Consider the following 21,671-nt stretch of genomic DNA (forward strand, 5'->3'; position numbering starts at 1 on the left):
CTGGTCATGCCCGCAAACCGTAAGATTGTCCAGATATACAAAGACGTCGGTCAAGTTCTCCTTAGCGATGAGGTCGTCCATAGCCCTCTGAAAACACACAACCCCGTTCGTGATCCCAAAAGGTAGCCGGGTGAACTGGTATAACCTTTGACCCGATTCAAACACGGTATAGATACGGTCGGCCTCGGAGATGGGGATTTGATACGCACTACGCAGATCGAGAGTGCTTTCGACCGAGTACTGGGCCACCTGTCGAACCAGGGAGTCCATCCCCGGGAGGGGGTAGGCGTCCAGCTGTGTAAATCGATTAATCATCTGCGAATAGTCGATTACCATGCGTTTGCGATGCGCTTCACTTCGTATCACCAGGACGTGGGCCCGCCATGGCGACCGGCTGGGTTCTATGATACCTTCCTTTAATAGCTGGGCCGTTTCCTCCACAATGAATTGCGCGTCAGCTCGTGAGTAGCGTCGCGATTTAACCGCTACAGGTGTGCAGTCCACAGTCATATTGGGGAACAGCGACAGCGGCTCAATTTCCATCCCTGCAAGAGTGCACACCGCCAGCGTGTCAACAACAACAACAACAACATGCATTTTAAGGCCATTTCCCCTGCTAGAGCGGGGGTTAGCCTTGCGGTCCCCATGACAATCTTCTCCATTTTGCCCTATTTTCTGCATCTCTCCTTGTTAACCCCCTTGCCCGCATTTCTTCTTCCACCATCTTTAGCCAAGTCTTTCTCGGTCTTCCCCGTCCTCTATTTCCTTCTGCATTAATTTCCATCACTCTTCTCAACCAGTCACTTTCATCCTTCCTCAACACATGACCAAACCATCTCAACCTGTTCCTCTTCACAGCATCAATCACAGGCAATATTCCCATCATCTTTCACAATTCATCATTTGTCTTCGCCAGCGCCAGCGTGTCAGTGCCACCAAATTCCATTTCCAACCGTCCATGTCGCTTAAGAAAATCATGTCCTAGCAAAACATCTGCACATAAGGCTGGTAAGACCATGAGATGCACGGCCGGAAACATTCGTCCCTTTATCACAAGCTTCAATCGACATTCCCCTTTTGTGCTGAGCCTAAGCCCTTGAGAGGCCATAAAGATCCGACGTCTGGTCCCAAGGATCGGCCATCCATGTTTTCGCACCAACCGATAATCAACATAACTATCAGTAGACCCAGTGTCAATTAAAGCACTTGCAAAAATCCCTTCGATCATAAGTGGGATAATAGCCCGAGCCAGGCCAGGTGGTCCTGTAGGTATCGAGCCATCCATGCGAGATGATTGCGCTTCGCGTGTGGATCCAACACCAGCCAAAGTTTTCCATGCCGCAGTAGCTTGCAGTTCGTATGAGCAGCCTCTGGATGGCGCTCGTGTCACACGCGGGGTTTGGAAGCCAGCTCGAGGTTTCCATGCTTTAGCAGGAGTTTGTAGTTCGTACGAGCAGCCTTTGGATGGCGCTCGTGTCCCGCGTGGAGTTTCAAAGCCAACATTAGCCGTTCGGGTGGCCGAATCAGACAGTTGGCAGAGGCGCGGAAGAATGCCGGCCAAGGACGGTCGCGCAGCGTTCTGTCGCGTTTGCCCCACTTGTTTAGTCAGCACGTTGGTCCTCACCAAGGTCGAGCGCACAGCCAGGGGCCCACGAGGAGGTGCGATTCTCATCAAAGTCAGGCTAGGCGCCCTGCTCTTCGCTCGGCCTGCTGGCTCGGCGATAAGCACATTCATTGTCGAGCGGGTTCGTTTGCCCCGCATCGCCTTTCGGCAAACCTTCGCAAAATGCCCTATCTTTGTGCATAAATGACATACCGCTTCACGAGCCGGGCAAACCGACCTGGGGTGTTGTCGATCCCCGCAAAAATAGCACGTAGCATTACATCCGGGCTTTGGTCCGGCAGCTGCTGCAGCTGTCAAGCCCGGATCAGGGTCCTCCTCGGGAGCGGCTGGGGTCTCCGATTCCGGCAGCGATGCCGTGGCTGCATCCGCGTCCGCGGCGGTTGCTCTCTCCGGTCGAGCTTGCCGAGATGTCCCCGCAGTGACGTATGAGTGTTCATACGCGTTAGATTGTTCTCGCGCTTGGGTATAGATGTGAGCCAGCCGAAGGGCTTCAGCGAGCGTCAAGTCTGCCTCTTCCAGAAGCCGTTGTCTCACGACTGGGGGATTTGATTCCAGCGACGAAAGAATCGCGTACAAGATCATCACAAACTTGTTCATGTGTACGTACCTCCGGTGCGCTCTCGGTCATCAGACGCCGGAGTTCTTGCGCGAATTGGTCTAGTCTCCGTGGGCTGTTGCTTTCGTACCGCGAGCAGATGCCGAGAATAAACCGCGCTTCGTTTCTTGATGTCGATTCGCTTCAGCTCTGTCACGGCTGCATCGAACATCACGCACTGTTCGATAGCCCGGTAAACGTTATTGTCCTGTCGGTAGGTTTAATGACAATTTGATCTCTGGCAATATCCTGTAGAAATACAATCATGCAATATATATCAGGATCATGGAATCATAAGAAAGTTCAGTAATATCAATCAATGCAAGCAAGCCTAGATTATCTACGTATACGCACCATCCGAGTCTAAATGTCTTAGATTAAATGTCACAGGAGTGTGTCGGAGCAGCATTCGTCCGAGTTCTTATAGACGCCTCTCAGTGGTTAGCGAGAGCATCACACCTGGGTTCAACTTAGGTACAATTTCATTACATTAAGTGTTATGATTTATGGGAGTGAGACATGGGTAATGAACGTAGTGCAGCAACGAAGGCTGGAAAGGGTGGACATGCGAATGGTTCGGTGGATGTGCGGAGTATCGTTGAGAGAGAGGAAGACAAATAATGAATTGCGAAAGATGATGGGAATAGAGCCTGTGATGGATGCTGTGAAGAGAAACAGGTTGAGATGGTTTGGTCATGTGTTGAGGAAGGATGAAAGTGACTGGTTGAAAAGAGTGATGGAAATGAATGTAGAAGGAAGTAGAGGACGGGGAAGACCGAGAAAGACTTGGCTAAAGATGGTGGAAGAAGAAATGCGGGCAAGGGGGTTAACAAGGAGAGATGCAGAAAATAGGGCAAAATGGAGAACATTGTCATGGGGACCGCAAGGCTAACCCCTGCTCTTGCAGGGAAAATGGCCTTAAAATGCCTGTTGTTGTGTTGTGGTTGTTCGGCCCATTTCACTTCTGTCCCTTCCTGGTGACTGGCTTGGCAGTGCAATCGATGAACCAATCGTTGTATTTCCATTTTTGTGGATGGCCTCTTGGTTCTTTGACATCACAATATTTTGTATTCTGTGTGGTTTCTCCAGATGCTGAATTTTTATTTTGCCGGCTAAACCACTTTCTCACCTGTCACCATGTTTGGCGTCCATTGACAACAAATTGTTTCTGACCTTGTCATTATTTAATATTTCACGTAACGCTTCCTTTCTGTTATTCTGTCAATATATTTTACACTTTCCATAAGCCTTTGTGTGCTGCGCTTTATGGTGTTCTTGTTCTGACAATTTTGTAGTGCTGGAGAAGCCAGTAAAGAGTGATGATCCACTTGTGATAATCTCAGCGGCAAACCAGCAGCTAGTTGTCCTGCTGGCTCAGAATCTTGTGGCTATGGACAGAGGGAAACGCAAACGTCTGGTGAGATTTCCATTGAAAATGTAAAACTTCATTAGAATTGTTGTTGTTTAAATATGTTCCATCTGTATTTTGATATTCCTTACCCTCAGGTATGCTTGCTTGAGTCCTGCACCTTGCAGGACCAGGAGTTTCCTCGTGAGCGCATGTTTGCACTGCTAGTGCCATTGATTCTGTGTGAGGTCATGCAGCTACTTCATTCAGATGTGTCCCAAAAGGCCGAGGCAGCAAGCCTGGCTGTGCGCGTGGTTAAATTGGTTGTACCACCCCTCGAGAAACTAATGCTGAAGAAGGTATGTGTGAGGTGTAGTTTGCTTTCATGTGCATAAAAATAATTTTGTAAAGATATTGATGATCTCCAATCTTGCCTTGTCCACCATTAGCGTACTGCAGTGCAATGGTCACCTGGCAATGAGGAGCTGGCAGGTGCAGGATCTCTCCAACTGCTTATCAGTGTGGTCGAGAATGTGCGTTCTGGGCATCTTGAAGACCAGCACAATGCCTTTGTCTTTGTGCACGTTCTCCGTCGTCTTATTCAGACCTTGCCTCCTCATTCAACCTTTGCTGCTTCAGGTAATACTATATATATATCCATTTATATTTGTATATATATATATATATATATATATATATATATATATATATATATATATATATATATATATATATATATATATATATATATATATATATATATACACATATATATATATACATATATATATATACAGTGAAACCTTGACTTACGAGTGCACCAACTTACGAGTTTTCCGAGATACGAGCCGTCGCTCGGTCGATTTTTTGCTTTGTGATGCGAGCCGAGATCTGAGTTACGAGCGAGCGAGCTTATGCCACCCTCCACTAGGTGGCCCAGCGAGCGTTCAGTTCACGTGGTTATCTTGCCGTGCAAGCATCTCTGCCGTATCGCTGTTGCTTTGTTTTCACATTTTGTTTATTTTGGAAAATTTCTTAGTTTTAACCATGGGTCCTAAGAAATTGAGTGCCAAGGGCAGTGCTGAGAAGAAGAAAAGGATGATGTGCTTGGATATAAAACACGTAATCGTCGAAAAAACATGAGCGAGGTGTGCGTGTTGTCGACTTGGCGAGGCAGTACGATCGTAGTACTTCTACGATATGTACGATTTTGAAGCAGAAGGAGTCTATAAAGGCTATAACGCCAGCCAAGGCGTTAAGATTATTTCAAAGCTCCGGACCTCTGTCCATGAAGAGATGGAGAAGTTGTTGTTTGTGTGGTTGACAGTGTCAGTAAATACAGTGAGGAGTGTGAGTAAATACACTTAATAAAACCAGTTTATTTCTTTACATTCTCTTTTATTATGTACAGTATATACGAGGTCGTGCTTGTTTATACATTATTTGTTATTTATAAAGTACATTTTTCTTATTTAAAAACACGTAACAAAAAAAAATTGGTGTGGTGTTTGGGGGGCTGGAACGGATTAATAGCATTTCAATTCATTTTAATGGGGAAATTTAATTTGAGAAACGAGCAAATTGAGTTACGAGCTCGGTCACAGAATGAATTAAACTCCTAAGTCAAGGTTTCACTGTGTATATATATATATATATATATATATATATATATATATATATATATATTAATATATATATATATTAATATATATATATATATATATATATATATATATATATTAATATATATATATATATTATTATATATATATATATATATTAATATATATATATATATATATATATATATATATATATATATATATATATATTCTTTTTTTGGATACAATGTTGAGGCTCATGGAAGAGCTAGAATTCAGAACAGATCAGGACGCAAGATAACAAAAGAAACAGCAATAAGGGGAAATGCCAACAACAGAGCCAAGGGACAAAATATATGGAGATGGACAATAAGGGATGTGTGGGTAAGGATGAGGGGAAGAGAAGAATGCAGGGGGTGGATAAGTTGTTTATTTTTGGAGTGAAGAAGAGTAATTATTTTGTTTGTGTTATTTTTGGAGTAAAGAGGGGAAACAAATGAAGCTGAGGAATTGGCAGTAACAATACCTGGAATAAAAGGAGCGTAAATGAAGCACGTGAGATAAAAAATGGAGCAGAAGCAACAAATCTTATCAATTGCACTGAAGATCCCAAACAAGTGCTATATCCAAATTTGTATAAGGTCGGAACTATGAAAAAAACAAACAACTTCAACTGACTTGATCTTAAGGAATTTATTCCTGTTGAAGAACTCTAAAGTGTAACTTTCGGGAATGCATTCCAAACGAGAATGGCACTCAGCAGAGAGCATGCCTCTGCCACGATGAACAGCTTATTTTGTATCTCACTGAGAGGCTGGATCTGGATTCTGACCTGAACCAAAATCTAATCAGCTTGTTCTTGCAACTGAACCAACTCATCCACCAACTTTTGGCTCAACTCGTCCACAACTTTTTGAAATATCATGCTATATATAATATTGGCCCCATCTTTCAATGATGAAGAATCGCTTTAAAATTAAAAAAAATCATCGTATCTGGATCCAGATCCAGATCCAGATCCAGATATTTACCAAAATCGAATCGATTCATCCCTGTAACAGACGTAACCTGTCCACAAAGTTTTGGCTGAATCCGTCCACAACGTTTTGAGATATCCTGCTCACACGAAAACAGACTAGAATGAAAACATGACCTCCGTCCACCAAACAAACAGCTGTTTGGCTAGGGCAGTTGTCATGCAAGTAGACATACCGACCCTCACCATAGTATTGTTTCCAAAACTGTAATAGGCACAGAAAGACACTTTTATAAGTCGAGTGCTTTTTCACGATGAGTATTAAATTTCCATGCATCGTTGGAGTATTTATGTCACATATAAAGTTTGGGTGACTGTATCAATATTGTTAATAGTGCCATGAATTGTACACCACTCCTTTCCTATGCCATCTCCAGGCACTGCATGATGTCATTGCCATGCACCAGCAATGGCGCGCGCTGAAAGGGATAACTCGGTTTTCACTCCGGTTTTTTTCTTATTTGTTTGTTTGTTTTCTTGTTTGTCCGGGCGATATCTCAGCCATCCTTTGAGCTAGGAAGCTGAAATTTTGGCACAATAGTGAGCAAGTGCTTTGGCAAAAACGGCATTTTTTTTGTTTTTTGATTAATCAATTATTTAGAATAGGTACACCGTATCCCTGCGTGTCGTAAGAGGCGACTAAGAGGGTTGGCGTCAGGAAGGGCATCCGGCCATAAAAACATTGCCTCAAAAAGAGAACCATGACAATTACAACTACATATGAGCAGGGTACAGCCCGAAGTGGAGATCGGTTTCTGAGGTTTGGGACATGGAATGTAGGGGCAATGACAGGGAGATCAGGAGAAGTGGTGGAGGTATTGATCAGAAGAAGAGTGGACATATGTTGTGTGCAAGAGACCAGATGGAAGGGAAGTGGTGTGAGAATGGTGAAGGGTAGGCAGGGACAGAAATACAAGTTTGTGTGGCAAGGGTGCCCGGAGGGCGTGAATGGTGTTGGTGTCCTGTTTTCTGAGTAGTTTGTAGACAGTGTGGTGAGTGTGACTAGAGTGAGTGATAGGTTGATGATGGTGAAAATGATGATTGGAAAGCTCTTGGTGAACGTCATCTCCGCAGGTTGGTCGCTCCGCAGGTTGGTCGGAGCGATGAAGAGAAGGACAAGTTCTGGTGTGCGATAGAGAAGCTGATGGAAAACGTGAAAGATAAGGAAGTTGTTGTGGTAGGAGGAGACCTAAATGGACATGTGGGAAGGAGTATGGACGGTTTTGAGGGAGTTCATGGGGGTTACGGATATGGTGTGAGAAATGGACAAGGTGAAAGGATTTTGGAGTTTGCTGATGGAGCTGATTTGTTGATTTGTAATACTCAGTTCCAGAAAGAGGATAATAAGCTTGTTACATACACGTCAGGTGGGTCGACGACAACCGTTGACTACCTGATGGTGCGTAGGCAAGATAGGGGGCACCTGCGGGACACAAAGGTGATCCCGGGGGAGGAGGCTGTTTCACAGCACCACTTGGTTGTCTGCGACATAAGGGTGAAAGGTGCGAGGAGAGCTCGGCGGGTGAAGTACCAACCGAGAATGAAGGTGTGGAGGTTGAAAGAGGTGACAGTAAGGGAGGCATTAAAAGAGAGGCGCTGAGTAGGGTAGAGGATTATGTGGTTGAGCTTGAAAGTGGTTGGATGTCAATGAAAGATAGTCTGTTGGGAGCTGTTGGTGAGGTATGTGGATGGACAAAAGGACCACCGAGGCACTCGGAAACATGGTGGTGGGATGATGAAGTTGGAAAGAGGATTGACGAGAAGAGGAAGAAGTTCAAGGAGTGTCAGAAGGCGAAGGGTACGGGAGCAGAAAAAGCAGAGCATGAAAGTTATAAGGCAGCCAAGAAGGCTGCAAAGAAAGAGATAGCAAAGGCGCAGGAGGCATGTAGGAAAATGTTCCGAGAACGCTTGGATTAGGAAGAGGGTCAGAGAGCGGTATTCAGGATTGCAAAGCAGATAGCAAAAGAGAGGTGTGATGTGATGGGGGTGAGTTGCTTGAAGGATGAAGTGGGACAAATCGTTGTGGACCCAGATGGAATTAAAGAAGATGGAAAAGATATATGGAAATGCTGTTGAATACAGATAATGAATGGGATGGCAACATCGAGAGTAACGCAGTTTTAGGACTGGCAGAGAAGATAACTGAGAAGGAAGTTGAGGAAGCGATAAAAGCAATGAAGAGTAGAAAAGCTGGAGGGCCGACGGGAGTTGTGGGAGATATGTTGAAGGCAGCAGGATGTTGGGGGTGTGAAGAGAATGACAGAGATCTGTAATCTGGTGGTGAAAGAAGGCGGCATTCCAGTGGATTGGGAACTGAGTACCCTCGTCCCTCTATACAAGGGGAAAGGTGACCCTCTGGAGTGTGGCTCGTACCGAGTGATAAAGTTATTGGAGCATGGAATGAAGGTATTGGAAAGGGTGTTGGAGAGGAGGATAAGGAAGAAGGTGAAGATCGACGAAATGCAGTTTGGATTTATTCCAGGAAGAGGAACAATAGACATGCTCTTTATTGTGAGGCAGTTGCAGGAGAAGTACATGGAGAAGAGGAAGAATTTGTTTCTTGGGTTTGTTCATCTGGAGAAAGCATTCGATAGGGTTCCACGCGAAGTATTGACATGGGCATTGAGGAAGTTAGGAGTGGAGGAATGGTTGATCAGAGTAGTGATGGCAATGTACGAAAGAGCGTGCACAGCTTTAAGGACGAAGGACGGGAACAGTGGTGAGTTTGAGGTGAAGGTGGGAGTGCATCAGGGGTCGGTACTAAGTCCACTACTATTTGTAGCTGTGATGGAGGTGCTGGCTCAGAACGTAAAGGAGGGTTTACCGTGGGAGTTGTTGTATGCAGATGATCTGGTGTTGATTGCGGAAAGTATGGATGGACTGAAGGAAAAGATGAACAAGTGGACGGAATGTATGGAGACAAAAGGTCTGAAGGTGAATATCGGAAAGAGGAAGGTGATGGCAAGTGGTAAAGCATGTGGTGAGGTGGAAATAACTGGGAAGTGGCCATGTGCTGTGTGCAGGAAGGGTGTCAGAGTGAACTTCATTCAATGTACAATGTGCGCTGAGTGGGTTCATCAAAAATGCAGTGGTCTGAGAGGGTCATTAACCAGTGTGGCAGCTACATTCAAATGTAAGGTGTGCACAGAGGGAGCTGCAGATGGAGGAAATGTTGAGTTGGATCTTGGAGACAGCGTGAAGCTGGAAGTTGTGATAACATTTTGCTACCTCGGAGACATGCTGAATGGAGAACGTGGATCAGACTTGGCAACGGTTGCTAGAGTGAGATGTGCATGGAAGAAGTTTCGGGAACTGAGTGGCGTGCTGATGAGGAGGGGAGTGTTGTTGAAGCTGAAGGGAAAGGTGTATGCTGCATGTGTGAGAAGTGTTGTGATTTATGGGAGCGAGACATGGGTGATGAACGTGGAGCAGCAACGAAGGCTGGAAAGGGTGGAAATGCGAATGGTTCGGTGGATATGCGGAGTATCGTTGAGAGAAAATGAAATGAATGAATGATCGTTTTAAGGCCATTTTCCCCGCTAGAGTGGGGGTTAGCCTTGCGGGCCCCATGACAATCATGGTTCCCTGTTTGAGGCAGGGAAAATGGCCTTAAAACGATCATTCAGCAGGGAAAATGGCCTTAAAATGCATGTTGTTGTTGTTGCTGTTGTTGATTAATCAATTAATTGATTAGTTATTTAATTATTATCGATTAATTAGATAGTTATTTATTTCCTTTCTGTTCTGGACATTATCTTGGGCGCATTTTTGAGCTCGGAAGCTGGTATTTGGACACAACAATGACCAAGTGATTTGGCTGGAAAGTCTATTTTGATTTATTGATTAAGGGTGTAGTACTGGTGAACTTTCCAATATGCCTCTTTTAAAAAAAACTATTTTTACGGTTTAGATTCATACGTATTGTATAAACTCATTCAATATTTCCTTTAAAATATCTAATGTTATCTTTACATGCAATTTACAAGAAATATAATATTTTGCATGAAATTTGTTATAACTTTAATTTGCATCATTCTTTTGGGCTGAAATTTGGACAGGATATTCAGAATATCACTTCCTTTAAAATGATGAAGGCTTTTGTTTATAGGAGTAGCCATTGTGGATTTATTGAAGGACAACCAAGTTTTATCTGGTAATTGGCATAATTAGCTAATTAGTGAACATTTGACATAATTTCACAAAATCCTCTCATCAGGTAGTAGAGTAACACATGTATAATACATGTACCAAGTTTTGTGTGAAAAGAATGATAGGTGACATAGAAGATAGAAGTAGAAATGTGTTCTTTGTTTTTCCTTGTTTTTTATTGACGGTCTAATTTATGCAAATTATATGCATGTAATATGACAAAGAAGCATTGAAACTGGTCTGAGTTAAAGCCAAGATTATATCTTTCAAGAAAAACTGAAAATTAGATATTAACTTGACTTTGTTTTTGTGTAAAGGCCTCTCAAAGGTACCTATGTAGTTTTCTCAATTTTTCACCAGTACTACACCCTTAATGAAAGATTAATTATTTAATTATTCGATTAATGAATTAATTGTTTTTTTAAAGTTACAGATGTGGATGAAACGGTGGCGATTTGGATATTATATTAGCCAATTGATTAATTATTTAATTATTTTACAATTATTATTAAATGTTTTCATTATTAATCATCTATTTATTTTCTTTCTCATCTGGGCAATATCTCAGGCACCTTTTGAGCTCGGAAGCTAAAATTTGGACATGTCAATGACCAAGTGATTTGGCTGGAAAGGCTGTTTTTGATTTCTTAATAAATCATTTAATCGATTAATTATTTATTCATTAATCAATTAATTATTTAATTTTTTCGATTAATGGCTTATTTAATTATTTTTCAAAATGTTGCAGCTTCGGATGATGCACCGGTGGTTTAGGCATGCTATTAACCAATTGATGAAGAAAATATTTTATAATAATTATTTATTGATTTTAATTATGCAATTAATCAATCAATTATTGTACACCTCTCCCTCCCAATGCAGTCTCTTTGAGTTGCACGGCGTTAGCGCCGGGCGCCAAAGGCACCCCGGAAATGCCGCGCTGGAGGATATTTATTTATTTGGCATGGGGGTGATGTACTTTAAATACATCTGTACTTTTTTCTTATTGCTTTTAACTACCTGCTTCTGCTATAAATGGCCTTTCTGTTTACTTTTAAGTCGGTGATGTTTTTCTTTTTTTAATTCAATTTTTGACTTGTGTGTCTGGTGAAGAAAAGCTCTGGATAGAACCTGCACTACTTCATGAAGCAGATCGTGACTCGCTGGCTTTGCTGACGACAGTTTTTGACTTGGCAGTCCTTGGAACCTGCAGGCGTGGTCCAGGCATGATTGAAATGCAGGAAATTATAAAACTCATCCTGAAGGTTTATTAATTTATTTTTCTTGCATTTCACTCATTTCTCTTTATGCCTAATTTCGTTTTCCATTTTGATCCCCATTTCTCATCGCCCTGTGCCGTCTGTTGTTGCTCCGCCACAACTTCCCCCCCCCCCCCTACCCCCCGACCCTGCCTTGTGTTTCCAACCCTGCCGCGTACTTTCTGCCATCACAATGCATCCCCATCCCCACTTTTTTTTTTTTGGGGGGTATATCTCTACCTTATCACTCCTTGGAAAGCTTTTTCTTTACTTCATTTTTGCGTATGTATTATTAATTTGCTTTCCTGGATATTTAGATTTTTTTTCTCATTCTAAAAATAACCATGTACACATTGATTTTTTTTTTTTTTTTTTTTTTTGGTCAACTATCTTCATGAACAATAAAAAGCTTGCTTTCTTTTCACTTCACTTCACTTTCAATGTTTGCAGCATAACTTTTGCACTTCTCTGGATCGCCTGAGATTTTTGGTTTATCTGTGGGCGCGACCAAGAGGCCTACTATCCTCGGCAGCTCGTGCTCGGGCCTTTTGTGTTGGAGGCAAGATCCTTGCCTCATCTTTGAACCACACAACTTCAGATTTGATGATCCTATCTGGTCAGCTATCACTTTTCTTATGATTTCCCCTTTTTCCTATTTAATGTTGTTTCAAATTGTTTTACATGTGTTTTGTGCGTGCACGAGTTTACCTCTGGCGTTTTATCCAAAGAATGCAACAAAGCAAAGCTGCACAAGGTAAGCCCAGTGCTGTTTCAAACCTTCTCCAGGTTCCTCCACTGCTGCAGACATTTATAAGTAGCACACATGAGAACCCCAATGCTACACTCCCCTATCAGCTGCCGGAAATTTTTCATCGCTCATTCACGAGTCGTCAGCGACAGTGCAGACAAATACAATCCACCGAGGCTGTCAAACATGTACCGCATGCATTGTTGATAGCAGTCAACATATAAATGTCACAAAGGCCCAACCCTGTGTCTCATCAGTAATTGGAGGGAACAACCAATCAGCTCTCACTTAATCAATTATCCCCAGCTGCAGCTATGACTAAAACATAACTCTCTGCCTTTCTAGCCAAAGGATGCTGCACAAGGTAAGCCCTTTACGGGTGAGGTGTGATTGGGCCTTCAATATTTTTATGTTGACTGCTATCGGCATTGCATTGGGTACTTGTTTTGGTAGGCTTGGTGGTGTGCCTTTTTTTTTTTTTATGCTGTCTTTGACAATTCATCAATTTATCGATGAAATCGGTCCAGTGGTAGCTGATGTGGGCATTTGGGATTTCTCATGCATGTGCTGCTTTTAAAATCAGCAGCTGTGGAGGAACTCTAGTAGGGTTTGAAACAGCAAAGGGCTTTCCTTATGTAACTTTTCTTGTTTGCTTTATGCAGCTTTCTTTGGCTAGAAGGGCAGAAGAGGAGGAGGAGGAGGAGGAGGAGGAGGAGGAGGAGGAGGAGGGGTGTGTGTGTGTGTGTGTGTGTGTGTGTGTGTGTGTGTGTGTGTGTGTGTGTGTGTGTGTGTGTGTGTGTGTGTGTGTGTGTGTGTGTGTGTGTGTGTGTGTGTGTTTTTTTGGTTGTTATATCCATATGCGGGTTCAGAAGGTGGAACGAGTCCTCCCAGGTCTCGAAGTATCCACCTCCATTTCAATAAGGGCATTCATGGACCAGTTTGTGGAGTTTTTTTTTTGTCCTCAGAATTTTGTTCCCAGGGCTTTTTTGATAATGGTCACCAAGCCTCGGGCAGCTTTCAACTGCAGTTTGTTTTTCGTAATATTCCCAGGGATGGTTTTTAAGATCTCTGCAAGGTTCTTTTTATCATTCCCGTTGTTCAACTAATCACTGGTACAATGTTGGCACTCTTCAGCTTCCAGGATCTTTTCACTTTGTATTTGAGATCTTTGGTATTTGGTCATTTTCTTGATTTCTGCATTTTGGCCAAAATTGCTAAGGACTGACAACTCGATTAGCAATGCTGTCATTTGTTTTTTTTTGTACCTCAATAATATATTCAGTCTCTTTCTGCTTTGTTTTCTATCTTCACGATTGATGGGATCATTAGGTCATACTTGAGAATTTCTTCCTTGTTTTCAGCGATTGATTTTGGTTCATGTTTCCACGAGTTTTCTGGAATTTGGATGTTGAAACTTTTGCAGATGTGCCATTGGATTACTCGACATACTTTGTTGTGCCTTTGGGTGTACAGCTGTTCTGACATGAGTTCTGACTTTGGGTGTACAGCTGTTCTACATCCTGATAGGAGGTGGGCTTGTACTTTCTGTTTCTACATTGCAGAACCTGCACTTGTCCGAGTGATGCAGTCCCACCAGTTGATTGAAGCCATTGGTTGTCCTTGGTCTTGGGCATTTATAATGGTGTAGGGTCTTTGGTCTTGGGCACTTATAATGGTGTAGTGTCCTTGGTCTTGGGCATTTATTATGATTCATTCTCCATCCCAGTTGAGCTGTCCTCTTCTTAACCATTCCAAAGAGCCTTCTTTGTCGACTCCTTATCTGTACAACTCTTTTTTTTTTCTTTTTTAAATTAAACCTTCCTGCTCTTTTATCATTTTCCCAGTTGTCTGTGTATATCTTTTGATACTTCGTTTTATATTTTTCTTTTTCTCTTTTGCAATTGTTGGGGCTGTACTTGTTTAGGTTTCTTTTGTGACATCTTCCATTCGCACCTGGCTTTGCAAGTGTTTTGCTAGGTGGGTTAGGTATACCTTCTCTGGTATGTTGTCTTCATATTTGCTTACAAATTGGATTTGGTCGTCTGTTGCACTTTTTACGTATTCGGCCAATCCTACAGTTGTCATTCTGTGCACTTGGTTGAGCTCCATCAGGCCGCTACCTCCTTCTCATCTTGGCAGGTACATTTTCTGGATGCATTGATTTTTGTAAACCATTTTGTGGATGGTGAGGAGTTTCCTTGTTTTGATATCCAGTTTATTGATTTTGGATTGTGGCCAGTTTATTATATTCGCAGTAGTGCTGGAATACTGGTATTGCGAGGTGGTTTATGACTTTGATTATGTTCCTTGGAGATGGGTATGTTTTTAGGAGCAGTCTCGTTCTACGCAGGTATTCTTTGATAATTGTTTTGCACATTTGTTTTTGACATATTTGGTGGCCCTCTTCTACCCGAGGTGTGTGTGTGTGTGTGTGTGTGTGTGTGTGTGTGTGTGTGTGTGTGTGTGTGTGTGTGTGTGTGTGTGTGTGTGTGTGTGTGTGTGTGTGTGTGTGTGTGTGTGTGTGTGTGTGTGTGTGTGTGTGTGTGTGTGTGTGTGTGTGTGTGTGTGTGTGTGTGTTACCTTTTTTGACCCAAACATGAAGCTTTGAAATGAATTGTTTTTTTTGTTTTTTTTTAACTCTACCTCTAATAACAGCAGAGTACAGTACTGTCTTGTCCGAATGTAATGATTTGTTTCACAATATTTTTTAAATCTATAAGTTGGGGTGCATGTGGAACATGGTAACAAATCTAAATGTTTTTTTGCAGCCAGTCCAAAACATCATTTTTACACTCGCTATAAATGATAATGCATCCTCACTGGAAATGTTGCTTTTCGATTGTATTTCTTATTAGTTCTCCCTGTTTCAGGCATAAATGACAATTTGGTGGGTGTTGGGAGATGGGGGGGTTAAATAAAGTCGTTAAACCTTTGACGTATGACCCTTAGTCCCATTGGCAAATTTGGTTGATATGAGACAAGTAACGTCTTTTAAGTAACGATAAGTCACGCATCGCGATCAGACAGGCAGACACAAAATTCTGTCTTTTAGTATGATTTCTGTCATTAGTTGTTTGGTATGTTTTAAAATTGGCCTTACATGCTCAAAACAGTCACTGTCCTGTGTCCCCTTTAAGCACAGACCTAAGTGTTAGTATTTGATCATAAAGAGCCGCAGTATTTGATTTCATGGTGTATTTTTAAATCGTTCTTGTATAAATCTTTATGTGCACGCAGCAAGAAAATGTTACAATGGCTTTTTGAGAACGTTTATTTGTTAGCCGTGATTGCCAACATACCAAGCGCTCAGGTGGACTCACAATTGGTGATTTAACAGACATAATTATCATTCTTGTCATCAAAAGGTTACTTTGACTACAGTATTGCAAAAGCTGTATATTATATGTGGTAACAAAACTTTTTCATAACCTGCTATTTTTCATAACAATATTTATATTGTGTGTATATATAATTTTACTGTTCTGTAATCCCTCCCCTTACCTTTGTGTTTGTACTTGTGTTAGTACTTTGTGTTAGTACCATGATATTTTTCTGTCATTCCATTTGGTTCTTACATTTGATTTTTATGCTCATTTCTTTGGCCAGCATTGCTTGTCCTTCTTGGAGCCATGAACAGTTCACGAGAATCCATCCGTGTGGCCACACTGCCGGCTCTCACTGCCTTGGCAACTCATAAGTTGCCATGGAATTTAAAGGACCTCGTGTTTCTTCTTATGGATGCTCACAGTGATATACAAAAGGATGCCCAGCAGGTTGTGCAGGTACTGGCTGAGGAAAGGACGACAAAGGGAGGTTTGGGTGTTGGAGGGGATGGTGGCATGACGGGATGAGAAGTAGTGGGATGGAAGAGGCTCGAGTGTAACTTTTGTGACTTGTTTGATTTCCTTGTCCACATGATGAATATCAAACTCGGCATCACTCATCCTGAGTTTATTAATATCGGTATAAGAAAGACAATCGATCATGTAATAGCAGGCATTGATGGCACATCTCGTTGATTACTCCATTTTTTACATTCACGTTGCAGAACTATATGCATTTAGAATTATAGGCTGTCCAAACTCATGTTTGCTCCTTTATATAATACAGTTGTTCATATGAAAGTAATGCCTCTTACCTCTTACTTTTTACACATGCAAAATTTGCATTTATATTTATTTAAATTATACAATGGACTACAAAATGTAAATGTTTCATCATATTTGTTATATTTATATCACGTTTATCTATCAATATTGTTGAAATGAAGATCAAATAGCTATATGTTGAAATGTGTTGAAAAAGTCAAAACTTTACATGGGGTGTACTTACTTTTTCATGTGACTGTATATATATATATATATATATTATATATTTGACACATATATATGTGTCACGCTACCAGATTTCTTGTCCCAGATGCTCAAATTATGGATTTAGAGTTCTACCTGCAGCATTAAAGTACCAACCCTGTACCTCCATAAAATAGCAGGGTTGGTCAAATTGGGCAATTACAAATGCATGAAAACAAAAATTTAAATATGCATGTGTTACCCAAAATGTCAAGTTTTTCAACTTTTCATGCCAGGAAATCGAGAAAATTTCGCAAAAAATACTAACCAGTAATTTACAATCAGAATCAATTTCTAGGGTTCTAAAGGTTTTTTTCAAGCATGATGTTGGACAAGTAAAGTAAATAAAAGTACCATAAGAGTTATTGGCCGAGTGCCAATTTTTTTTTGGCACCTTGCCAATATTCTGTATTTTTCACTTTTTCCTAGCAAATAAGTTGTGACCAACACTGATTTTAATTGGAATTTATGGGAAACAAACACGCTCATGTTTCTTCTACTACTGCTGTATTTATTATGTGCAGCATAATCTGCATTGAATCTTCAAGCATAATCTGCATTGAATCTTCAAGCATAATCTGCATTGCAACTGTGCACAAATACTGTAAATCCTCGCCCCCCCCCCCCCCCCCCCCCCCCCATCTGTACGCTAGCCCAAGCTGTCATGCCAAAATATCAAGGCAAAATGACGAGTAGGCCTACATGTATAGAATTTTCACACACATGTTTGGTGAAGCACCATTTACAAGAAGTATGTACACAAGGCTTGGCATCCATGAAGGACAAGAAATGCATGTCGCATCATACTACTTACACTTGAAAACCCCACGGGATATTAAGTTGGCAGCCAGAAGTGTGATTCAAAGGTGAAGTCATTATCTTGTGAGCCTAATTCACAAAGTACATACAAGTACAGCATTGTTCAGTAAACGATATTCTTTGTCCAGTATATGAATAAAATTAAACCCTGGTGTTGGGCTAGTGGCTAGGGTGCCGGCTTAGGATCCTAGGATCCTGGGTTCGAATCCCGGTCGATCGCTGAATTAACGCCAGGGGGGTTGACTCAGCCTGCTCATCCTTCCGAGGTCGGCAAATTGAGTACCAGTTCACTGGTAATTCCCTGTTTGTCGTTAAAGGCGGCAAAAAGGGTTGGCGTCAGGAAGGGCATCCAGCCATAAAACATTGCTTCAAAAAGGGGACCAAAAAAACAACAACAACCATGGTTCCCGAAAAAGGCCAACCCCCGCTTTGCGGGGGAAAATGGCCTCTAAAGGTGGTTATATTAGTATATGAATAAAATATCATGCACACTGGATGCACAGCACTGAGCAGCATGTACAGGTCTTATCAATTGCACAAACTATGATGACTGTCTCAATCATTATCAGTCACGTATCAGTATTATTCATTATCAGTATCATGAATCATTATCTAAACAAACACGTGTAGCCACTAGCGCCCCACCAGGCGACTGTTGCCGCGGAATCGCGGAAAATGACCGTCGAGTCCGAAGCAAAATTCAGGCTTCAACGGTCATAACAGGTAATGCCACTGTCATAGAACGAAAGATCGTATTTTTCCGTCGATGGGTGAAATATAGGACGAAACTGTGTCCAATAAAGGTATATTTCCGGAGGTTTATTGCTGATAAACAATCAATCCGGAAGCGAAAACGGTGAAACACGCGGCGCCGCCTTTCAACGGCGTTTATATGCAGTAGATGATTAGCGCATCTGGTACAAGAATCTGGTAGCGTGACACACACACACACACATATATATATATATATATATATATATATATATATATATATATATATATATATATATATATACATACATACATACATACATACATACATACATACATACATACATACATACACACACACACACACACACATATATATATATATATATATATATATATATATATATATATATATATATATATATATATATATATATATATATATATATATACTACCGGTCAAAAGTTTTAGAACACCTCAGTTTTTATTGAAATTTACACAGTTTAATGTCCAGTGAATAACCTGAAATGGTAAAAAGGTAAGCAGTAAACTGCTCGAGCTCAAAAAAAAAAAAGTTTCGGTTAGCAAAAGCGGGAAAATAATGTAAATTGCATAGTCATATTGTAAAAAAAAAAGGCCTTCTTCAGGGAACAAGTAATGGGTTAACAACTTCCAGCTGTTCTGCAGCAATGTAAGTAAATTAAGCCTTGAAAGTTGATGCCAACAATTCCTACAGGTGTCCCAACCTCTGCTGATTCCTTGATTACAAACCCCCTGTCTGTATAAAAGCAGTATTGGAACAGACTTTTATAACACCCTCTGAAGCATTATTTGGACAATGTTGCACTGCAGGAAGTAGTATATTGGAAACTGGAGGAAAAGAGGTCTGACAGACCCAAAGCCACAACAGAATCGGAAGACAAGTTTCTGAGAGTCAACAGCTTGCGTGATAGGCGGCTCACAGGGCAACAGCTTCAAGCACAGCTTAACACTGGTCGAAGTAAGCAAGTCTCAGTTTCAACTGTGAAGAGAAGACTTGGAGCTGCAGGTTTGACAGGTCGAGTGGCAGTAAGAAAGCCATTGCTAAGATGGCAAAATAAGAAAAAGTGGCTTGCCTGGGCCATGAAGCACCGCCAGTGGACTAATGAAGACTGGAAGAAGGTCTTATGGACCGATGAATCAAGATTTGCAATCTTTGGTCATCACACAGGGTTTTTGTATGCCGTCGAGTAGGCGAAAGGATGGTTCCTCAGTGTGTGACATCAACTGTCAAACATGGAGGAGGAAGCATGATGGTCTGGGGCTCTTTTGCTGGATCCAGGGTCGGCGACTTGCACAGAGTGACTGGCACCCTGCACCAAAAGGGCTACCACAGCCTATTGCAGCGCCATGCAATACCCTCTGGTATACGCCTAGTTGGTCAGGGGTTCATCCTACAGCAAGATAATGACCCTAAACACACCTCCAGGCTTTGTCAAAACTACCTTCGAGGAAAATAACAAGACGGTAGGCTTCAAATCATGGAATGACCAGCACAGTCTCCAGACTTAAACCCCATCGAGCTGGTTTGGGATGAACTGGACAGAAGGGCGAAAGCAAAGCAACCTGCAAGTGCAACACATTTGTGGGAACTTCTGCAACAATGTTGGGAAGAACTTTGTGATAGTCTAGGACCTGGCTTAGATATGTATGCACATAATTTAGGAGAGGCTAACTCAACTGTTATAGGCTAATATGACCCCAAGGAACAACTTGGGAAGTGTGCCAAAATCTCTATCCGGGACGAAAAGCCCGAAAATGACCACGCCCTTTTTAAAATGACCACGCCCTTTTTCATCAGAAGTGCTACTTCCGACATAGCTGTATCTTCGAAACCGTTTGAGCTACAGATTTTCTGAGGTGCTCAAAATGTTCCATGTTCCAAAATGTTCAGAATGGCCATGTTTAGGGGGATCATAGAAGAGTGTAAAATTTCTAATTTGATATTTTACGAGAAAATGGCTAAAAACCGTTCGGTCAACTTATTTCCATACAACTACTTACATACTGGAATTGCCATATATTTATTAACTTAAACTTTCCGGACTCAAAGCAAAGTTAGAACATGTGTCATCTACTAGAGTTGAACTGACAATTTGGAATTTGAACAATACAAGGGATTTTTTAAAAAGAAAGAAAGCGAGCATTTGGTTAATATAAAGAAATACTATTTTCAATCATTACATACTATTTATCAATGGAATGTGAACTTAAAATAAAAAATAAAAAACAAAACTTATTACTTCAGTAGGCATCAGTATCTAGAGAGCTTAAATGTTTCAAAGATCAGCAGGGAAATTGTCCAACAGCGAACAATACAACTTTTAACACAATATTTAGTATAGGCACATTTAGAATAGGATTTAGAATAGAATATTTAGAATAGGCACAGTTCCCGGTTTAGAATAAATAGGCACACCGTATCCTTGCGTGCGTGACCATCCTCTCCATCCTCTCCTAAATTATGTGCATACATATCTAAGCCAGGTCCTCTACTATGAACAATATTTGATTTCCATTGTAGAAAGAATGCCACGAGTGTGTTCGGTGGTTTTATCTGCAAAAGGTGGCTACTTTGTTGAGTCAAAAATTTAAATTAAATTTTGTTAAACACAATGATTCTATGATTTCTTTTTTTATCTCCAATTGTTTATTTGTTCTATGCTTAATTTCAGAGTACATTGAGACATTAAACTGCATAAATTTCAATAAAAACTGGAAAAATTGAGGTGTTCTAAAACTTTTGACCGGTTGTGTGTGTGTGTGTGTGTGTGTGTGTGTGTGTGTGTGTGTGTGTGTGTGTGTGTGTGTGTGTGTGTGTGTGTGTGTGTGTGTGTGTGTGTGTGTGTGTGTGTGTGTGTGTGTGTGTGTGTGTGTGTGTGTATATATATATATTTTTTTAAGGCTACTTAACATTTTAATCTATTTGCATGTACACATATACACACATAAACTCATGCTTACATGTACACACATGCACATACATATACACACATACACTCGCATACATATTGGTAAAGAAAATTACAAAGCTCCTATTTTTTTTTTGCTTTGCCATGCTCTGCAGATCACCGGTTATGTCTTCAAATCAAAGTCCTCTGTCACTGCCAGCACGCTCTCCATTCTGTTGGATTGCCTTGCTAAAGATGACTGTCCACCAGACGTGGCCCATGCTGCCTTGTGCTGCCTCGCTGAGATCGATGGTCTGGTATGTCGATTCATTCTCAACGATTATTTGACGAATTCGCTTTTTTCATGTTGGCGGCAGCAAATTGCAAAAAGTACAATTTTTTTTTGTCCTATAAAACCCAATCATTGCCATCAACAAAGAGCAATTCCTTATCAAACGTACGATTACTTTAAACAGACATCAAACACTATGTACCTTT

At 41.3% G+C, this 21,671-nt stretch overlaps 1 protein-coding gene across 1 annotated transcript in view; it reads left to right on the forward strand.

Annotated features, from left to right (window-relative positions):
- Nucleotides 1-21,671, forward strand: part of HEATR1 (HEAT repeat containing 1) — a gene marked incomplete at its 3' end in the record, with an annotated part of 95,092 nt that overhangs the window by 67,663 nt on the left and 5,758 nt on the right. The window contains 7 exon segments of the mRNA XM_078766309.1: nucleotides 3,515-3,636; nucleotides 3,726-3,926; nucleotides 4,017-4,206; nucleotides 11,467-11,618; nucleotides 12,063-12,228; nucleotides 15,967-16,142; nucleotides 21,350-21,490. Coding sequence (XP_078622435.1) covers nucleotides 3,515-3,636; nucleotides 3,726-3,926; nucleotides 4,017-4,206; nucleotides 11,467-11,618; nucleotides 12,063-12,228; nucleotides 15,967-16,142; nucleotides 21,350-21,490 — 1,148 coding nt within the window.

Source organism: Myxine glutinosa, chromosome 12 (genome assembly GCF_964187855.1).
Source record: "Myxine glutinosa chromosome 12, kmMyxGlut1.1, whole genome shotgun sequence".
Classification (NCBI taxonomy): Eukaryota; Metazoa; Chordata; class Myxini; order Myxiniformes; family Myxinidae; genus Myxine; species Myxine glutinosa.